This window comes from Sinocyclocheilus rhinocerous, unplaced genomic scaffold (genome assembly GCF_001515625.1).
Source record: "Sinocyclocheilus rhinocerous isolate Xijiao unplaced genomic scaffold, SAMN03320098_v1.1 scaffold864, whole genome shotgun sequence".
NCBI lineage: Eukaryota > Metazoa > Chordata > Actinopteri > Cypriniformes > Cyprinidae > Sinocyclocheilus > Sinocyclocheilus rhinocerous.
In genome coordinates, this window is record NW_015645567.1 from 31,506 (window position 1) to 39,858 (window position 8,353).

At 31.6% G+C, this 8,353-nt stretch overlaps 1 protein-coding gene across 1 annotated transcript in view; it reads right to left on the reverse strand.

The window, feature by feature from the left end:
* The window catches only part of LOC107706738 (phosphatidylinositol 4-kinase alpha-like), a gene marked incomplete at its 3' end in the record, with an annotated part of 38,069 nt that extends 30,685 nt beyond the window's left edge, over nucleotides 1-7,384 (reverse strand). The window contains exons 1-10 of the mRNA XM_016510545.1: nucleotides 7,212-7,384; nucleotides 5,151-5,267; nucleotides 4,147-4,240; nucleotides 3,970-4,058; nucleotides 3,505-3,577; nucleotides 2,436-2,698; nucleotides 1,540-1,606; nucleotides 818-969; nucleotides 658-723; nucleotides 475-571 (exon numbers count right to left, since the gene is read on the reverse strand). Of these exons, the coding sequence (XP_016366031.1) occupies nucleotides 475-571; nucleotides 658-723; nucleotides 818-969; nucleotides 1,540-1,606; nucleotides 2,436-2,698; nucleotides 3,505-3,577; nucleotides 3,970-4,058; nucleotides 4,147-4,240; nucleotides 5,151-5,267; nucleotides 7,212-7,307 (1,114 nt within the window). The remainder of the gene's footprint in view (nucleotides 1-474; nucleotides 572-657; nucleotides 724-817; nucleotides 970-1,539; nucleotides 1,607-2,435; nucleotides 2,699-3,504; nucleotides 3,578-3,969; nucleotides 4,059-4,146; nucleotides 4,241-5,150; nucleotides 5,268-7,211) is intronic.
* Nucleotides 7,385-8,353: the final 969 nt, after the last annotated feature.

Sequence of the window (8,353 nt, forward strand, 5' to 3'; positions counted from 1 at the left end):
AACAGATATATTTATATAATGGATCATAAATATAAATATTATAAATATAAATAACATAAATTAATTACATTTAAATACATATTTTTATAATAGATAACAAATATAACAGATAATGATATCAGAGTACTATCAACAATAATAAATATGAATAACAATAGGAAAAAAATTATTATTTGATTTTATTTGCAATAAATTGTAATTTTATTTTATTTTGTGATTTATTTTAATAAAAATAGATTAATTACAATAATAATAATAAAACAAAACATATTAGATTTTTTATTTGTAATAAATTGTAATTTAATTTATCTCTAGGTATCAGTCAAATTTTCGTTTTTTTTTTTTTTTTTTCTCACATGTATATATAATTAAGTTAAATGATTTAACAGCTTAAATTAATTTAACTGCTTAAAAGAACACTTTTTAAATGTTTTAAAAATTTAATTGATACATTACATACTATTTACAATTTACCTTTCATGTAGTATAAAGTGTCCCTCAGCATTTTAAAGATGGCCACATACAGCGGATCACTGAATGTCTTGTAGCACAGATTCGCTGAAGCATTGGCCTGTAACAGAGAAAGCAAATGTCCAGAAATCAGCAGATTCTCTTTTGAACAGAACAAAGCAGAAGCATCCAAATCAAAGCAGATACCTCCAGGACTTCAACCATAGTCTGATCCAGTGCCTTCATAAAGGATTCTGACACAAACTGCTCGACCTATCCGACACGAGAAAAACTAAAATGTTAAAAGAGTGAACAAAAATATATCACATAATATACTACAGCAGCTAAAAGCATTACAGAGACTGACCATTTGCAGAAGCTGTGTCAGTAAATCCAGCGGTACATCAAACCCTTTACTGTTGCTGCCCGTGAAGAGCGGTGAGACGGAGAAACTGGAGCTTATGGTGGAGAAGTAGTAGTCGGGGTCCACAGCGCTGCCATCCGGCAGATACGAGCCAGCTGGAGCACAAAAACAAAACCACGTTAATACCCATCAAACCTAGACAGCATTTCTGGGCATCAAAGGCTTGTCCAAACATGTCATCCGCACTAAAAATACTGTCTAAGTAGGCAAAACTAATAGTAAAAACTAGATTATTTTTTAAATTACCTTCAAAATAAAACAATTACATATTCTATATTCTATAATATATAGTATATAATTATATATTTGAATTGTATACACTACCAGTCAAATGTTTCGACTAATTACAATTTTTTATGTTTTTGAAAGTCTCTTCTGCTCAATAAGACTGCATTTATTTGATAAAAAATCATTATAATATGCTGATATGCTGTTCAATTTATTATCAATTATTATTGATAATTATTATTATTAATTAAATAATTCATTACAATTAATATAAATATATTCAAATAAAAAAATGCTATTTTAAATTTAAATAATATTTCACAATATTACTGTTTTTACTGTATTTTTGATCAACAAATGCAGTCTTGGTGAGCAGAAGAGACTTCTCTCAAAAACTTTTGTACAGTTGTGTTATTAATCATAACATTTAAAATTACCTTCAAAATAAGGAGCAGAAGGGTCAGAAGGAGAACTCGGAGGAAGTCCAGCACGTTCTGGACTGGCCTAGAAAACAAAAAGAGATCATTATTAACAAAATCACAATTTCAACAAATGCTAAATCATATAATCTAGTACTTTATATGATGTTATATTTTTTAATATTGTGATCTCACGTGTGTGTGTGTGTTTATATATTGGTTATGTGTTTTAAATAACAACTGCTTCAAAGAACTTACATTATTTTTTTATAATTACTATTCTTCTCATAAAAACATTTCCTATCAAAAGTATGTATGTGATACTCTAGAGTATTTTTTTCATGTTTTTAATCACAGGACACTGGCTGACATGGGTGTCTGTAAGACTTTTTAGGACCTTTTAAAGATCAAGTAAACACAATTTAAGCAATAAATAGAAGGGGACACAAAAAAAATTCATCAAAATGAAGTGAGTTTATGATTAAAACTAGAACAAATATCTGCCAGTGGGGTCAGAAAAAAATCCCTTATCAAAAGGGAAGCAAGTTTATTTTTTGGCCTCACTGACAGATACTTGTTCTTGTTTTAAGCATAAACTAAATTTTTTAATTTCTCAGAAAACGAGACTTCATATCTTCACTTTTTATCTTGATTTATGAATGTTTGTACTGTAAAACAAGTCAAGAATATGGAGGAAAATATTCATTTTTGTTCAGTGCATGCAACATTTAATACCATAACTTCATGAAATTACGACTTTCTGCTCTGTTTTAAGACATTTTAGGTCTAAATTTGTGGATGGGCAAATTAAGACTTTTTAAATTGCACAGAAACCCTGTACTTCTGATCACTGCACTCTCATTTTAAAGATGCGGACGCCCTCTCCTGGCGGAAGGAGAAAATGCATCCGGTACCTGTTGCGAGATGCTGGAAATGCTGCTGGTTTTAAGGCGTAAAGTGTCGCTCTGGCAGACGGTGAGGAGCGAGCTGGGTAGAATGGAGCGGAAATCGTTAAAGGATCGTCGTCGGGTCACTTCCTCCCCGTCTCCTGTGCCCAAGGGCTGAGGACTGACCCGAGGGAAGAGTTTAGACAGCAGCGGCTCCTCTGTGTTGCTGTAGCGGCCAAACGCTCGCACCAAGCCGAGCAGACAGGGCACAGTGTATTTACACAGGTATTCTGGGGAGGAAAATCAGAAGAGAGTATTTTTATTCCACACTGAATAACAACAAAATTTTGATTTCAATTCAACATGAAATCAAAATTGACTTTTTCTTTATTCATTTCAATTTATTTTGAATGAATGTATCTTGTCATATTGTGCTTATTCTAAAGAAAAAAAACAATTACATATTCTATAATGTATATCATATAATTATATATTTGAATTGTATACACTGCCAGTCAAATGTTTCGACTAATTACAATTTTTAATATTTTTGTAAGTCTCTTCTGCTCAACAAGACTTCATTTATTTGATAAAAAAAAAAAAAAAGAGTAATATTATGAAATATTATTGCGATTTAAAATAACTCTTTTCTATTTGAATATATTTTAAAATGTAATGATGCAAAGCTGAATTTTACTCCAGTCTTCAGTGTCACAAGATCCTTCAGAAATCATTATAATATGCTGATATGCTGTTCAATTTATTATCGATAATTATTATTATTAATTAAATAATTAATTAGAATTAATATAAATATATTCAAATAAAAAAAATGCTATTTTAAATTGTAATAATATTTCACAATATTAGTTTTTACTGTATTTTTGTCTTGGTGAGCAGAAGAGACTTTTTTGTAAAACTTTTGTACAGTGGTGTTATTAATCATAAAATATTAACCAATAAATCACAGCTGATGTTTCATGATCTAATCAAACCCAGATGAATAAAATAAATGCTCTATCTCACATTATGAAAGTTACGAATTTCACATGAACTACTAAAAATAAAGTAAGTTTCTGTATAGCACCTTACTGACCTTTATCTTGGCCTTCGATGTTCTGACACATTTCCTGAAGCACCTGCATGAGGTTCATCACAGCCTCCAAAATCTGAAAGATATTTGAGAGGAAACTAAATACATCAGTGCTGCTCTTTTCCCTGTAGACCTCAGTCAGGGTAGAGACACGGCATAATTTATGTGACATGAATGAAAATGAAGCTGTGAGAGACACTGTATTGTTGTATTCCGCTCAGCTAGTGACATAATAGAAACGAATAAACTAGTTATCTTCTCTACATGCGATCCTTTGTTAAGTGGTGAGAGATTATGCTTCTCTTTTGAAATACAATAGGACAGCAAATCTAAAAATAATAATCAGAGAAACACTGACAGAATCAAGGAACTACACACTTCTGACTACGATCCTGGTTGAGAATAGAAAAGCAGATTCATTCAGATTAGCAAAGCAAACCGCAGCAAGCAAAGTCATCATGAACACACCTGGATTCGCATGGACTTGTCCATTTGAGCAACGTCTGAGAGCATCGTCACCAAGCAGAAGGAGAAATTCTCCGCAATGGGAAGCGTTTCTGAAAACACAAGGATGAGAGACATGTAAGATTAGGAACAACTGAGAATGAAATGAGGAAATGTGATAAAAAGGCAGAATTTTTATACCTCGTCCTTTCCTCTCTGAGCTCTCCTCGATCCATTGCACCCTGGGTAATCCCTTCAGCAAAACCAACAAGTACGGGACAATTGTGTCCTTATGCTGGAGGAGTACATAAACATACAATTCAGGACTACAGACCATCATTGCTCATGAACACAATGAATGAATTCACTTTGATTAATATAACGCCATACTAATACTATATTAAACATGTCCCACTTCGTCTCACTTTAAAGGAATAGTCCACCCAAAAATGAATGAGAATTTTTTCTCACCCTCATGCCATCCAAGATGTAGATGAGTTTATTTCTTCAAGAGAACAGATATGTAGAAATTTAGCATTTTATCACTTGCTCAGCAGTGGATCCTCTGCAGTGAATGGGTGCCGTCAGAATGAGAGTCCAAACAGCTGATAAAAACATCACAATAATCCACAAGTAATCCACACCACTCCAGTCCATCAGTTAATGTCTGGTAAAGCCAAAAGCTGTGTGTTTGTAAGAAATGAATCCATCAGGACGTTTTAAATTCAAACTGTCGCTTCTGACTAAAATACAAATCCTCTATCCATCATATCACTGTTTATAGTGAAAAAGCATCTGGTCTGAATCAGGAGAGAAATCTGCACAGATCAAGCAATTATTATGGATTATGGACTCATATTTTAGCCAATAGCAACAGTTTAAAGTGAAAACACTTTATTTTGTTTCTTACAAACATACAGCTTTTGTCTTCTCCAGATGTTAACTGATGGACTGGAGTGCTGTGGATTATTGTGATGTTTTTATCAGCTGTTTGGACTCTCATTCTGACGGCACCCATTCACTGCAGAGCATCCATTGCTGAGCAAGTGATGCAATGCTACCTTCCTCCAAACCTGATGAAGAAACAAACTCAACTACATCCTGGATGGCCTGAGGGAGGGTATATTTACAGGAATTTTTCATTTTTGGATGAATTATTCCTTTAATCAATGAAGCTGGGGAGTGTGACTGGGTTAAACCAGTACCTGCAGCTCAGACTCCACCAGGAAGATGCCGAGGGCGATCACAGCATCTCTCCTCCGCTCATCCAGCTGGAAAACACCACGGATGTCCACAGGACACATGCATTGTAGCTTCTGGACCTATATTACACAAATATGCAATTGTATTTAAACGTGCCATCTTAATCATGCAGAAGCAGAAAGAACCAGTGTGCCATTTGACTTTAATTTGTATAAATATCTAATCATGCGTCAAACTACTACACCACCAGGGTAATTATTGTTAACTAAAACTAAACAACAACAACACATTTTTGTTAATTGAATTAAAAATGAAATTGAAAAAATAACTGACTCTGAAACACTAAAATTACTAACTGCACATTAATGAAAAAATAAAACTGAAATAAAAAATAAATTAAACTTAAATAGTAATATAAAAAAAAACAAAAAAGACAAAAAGCACGTAACAAAATTAATAAAAGTTAAATTAAAACAAAATGAAAACAAAAAATAAAAGCTAATTCAAAATATTAATTAAAACTATAATAGCATTTTAAACAATACTAAAATAACACTGGACACCACACAATAAGTGCACACACATCACAAAAAAGTAATGATGATTATGTAAGGACGTTCACCAAGGTTTAAGGAAGTCTATAACATACTTCCCTTTAAAACAGACTATTGATCAAGCCTTTTTCTGTTTTCAGGTAAACATGTACACTTCAGAATTATAATTTATTATCATTTTAAATCATTCCTTCAGAAGCAGTAAGGGTCAAAATGTCATCATGTAGCCAAAAAGTTCCCAGAAAACCAGAATACATAAAGAATCTCACATGCAAAACTGACTTTTAGGACACCAGCGGGTCGCATACTTGGTTTTAAATGAGAGCACCTTTTGCACAAATTCACTAAGGCTCAGAAAATGTTTTGCTCTCAGAGTCACAATGACTTTTCTATAGAGATCCGCCCTTGAAACACCTGGTTTTTCACGTCCTGTCAGACAGTAACATATATATATATATATATATCAGCACTTGATGTGTCAGGGTTAATGCATACTTTACATCTCTGAGCTATAAATGACAAAAAAAAGAGCACTTACTAAAACATCAGCCTGAAATAAATTCATAAATCAATAGTTGACCAAATCTGAAACATAATGTGGTTTCATTTGTGTTTTGAATGATCTAAAAGTACAGCTTTCACTCACAACAAATATATGACCCTGGACCACAAAAGCAGTCTTAAGTCGCAATAGCCAAAAATACATTGTATGGGTCAAAATTATAGATTTTTCTTTTATGCCAAAAATCATTAGGATATTAAGTAAAGATCATGTTCCATGAAGATATTTTGTAAATTTCCTACTGTAAATACATCAAAACTTCATTTTTGATTAGTAATATGCATTGCTAAGAACTTCATTTGGACAACTTTAAAGATGATTTTCTCAGTATTTTGATTTTTTTGCACCCTCAGATTCCAGATTTTCAAATAGTTGTATCTCGGCCAAATATTGTCCGATCCTAACAAACCATACATCAATGGAAAGCTTATTTATTCAGCTTTCAGATGATGTATACATCTCAATTTCAAACAATTGACCCTTATGACTGGTTTTGTGGTCCAGGGTCACATATATTCTGTATTTGACTATTAGAACATTCATTATTATGATTATTATTATAAAATTGATAGTTTTATGCTGTCACTGATTATTTCCTATAACTGTTTTGTATCGGATCAGTAAAGCATTTAAAATAAGCAATGATGTAAGTGATTATTAAATTGAATTCTAGTTTAAACGCATTATATAGATGATTACACGTGGGTATTAATTAATAAGGCAAAAATTCTTCAACTCTTAAATGGGAAAGAACGTAAAACTAGCAAAGCATTGACTGTTTAAAGCAAATGTCAGCCGATATGAATGGCTGGTCTTTGACATTTGGATATACATGTTAATAAATGTTATATAAATAAGAGAGGACGTCAGATATTTGATTAATTTTTGATTTGTTTTGGTTCTGTTAGCTGTTAGCTTCAGATGCTAATAGGAAGTAAAACTCTCACCTTGTCAATCGGAGCGGGTCGATGAGCAGCCAGAGAGCGCGCGAGAGACAGAACAGTATTAAAATAAAAACCTCGCGAAGTCCCTTTCGAAGACATTATTCGTTTAATATTAAAACAAACAAATATCTACATCTTAAAATGAAATGTTCGTCAACTGACAGCAGATGAGAGCCGCGACTACGGAAAGCCCGACAGCACATTTTACAAGGTCACCATATACGTGCGGCAGCATTTACGCGTTCGCTTTTTTGCTTCTCTGCTGAAATTATACTTCAATATACAACAGAACTCCTCAATTATAGAGAAATATAATTCACCCTCATAAGAGTTTTTTAAATAAATTGAAATAAATTAAATGTTAACTGAAATAAAATAAAATAAAATAAAATATAAAAAAACGACGCACGCACGCACGCACACACACACACACACACACATATATATATATTTGGCAATGAACCCACACAGAGAAATTTTGGTCAGATTTTTTATTGTTCATCAATGGGAAAACTTCTTGAATTTTTTTTTTTTTAGAAGTGCAGCATAAAAAAATCTTCTGGTATGTAATTTATTTAATTTAATTTACCTATCTTTAATCTAACTTTTAATATGTTTGTTAATTTGTTAATATACCTATATTTTAAAATCGATTTTAACCTGTTATTGCCATGAAAAAAGGCCAATTTTTCAATCTTTTAGTTTTTAATTGTTTTATTTTTTGATACGTAAATGAATTATCCTGTTTGTCTGATCTTAAACTCACTTTAAATATATAAACCTATTTTTTTATTCATTTAAACCTGAAAATAGACATGAAAATAGACAATTTTTAAATCTTTAAATCAATTAATTATAATTTCTAAATATTATTATTAATTTATCTAATGATTTTCGGTAAATTACTTATTCTATTTATTTATTTATTTATCCTTGATCTCACTTTAAACATGTTAATTTGTTTGTTTTTAGACATATTTTCTCTTATCTTTTAAGTATTTAATTTTAGCTGTAAATTATTTATCCTGTTTGTCTGTAATTATCTAGATTTTTTATGTTTTTTTAGTTTGTTTATATACGTGTATCTATCTATCTGTCTATCTATCTATCTATCTATCTATCTATCTATCTATCTATCTATCTAT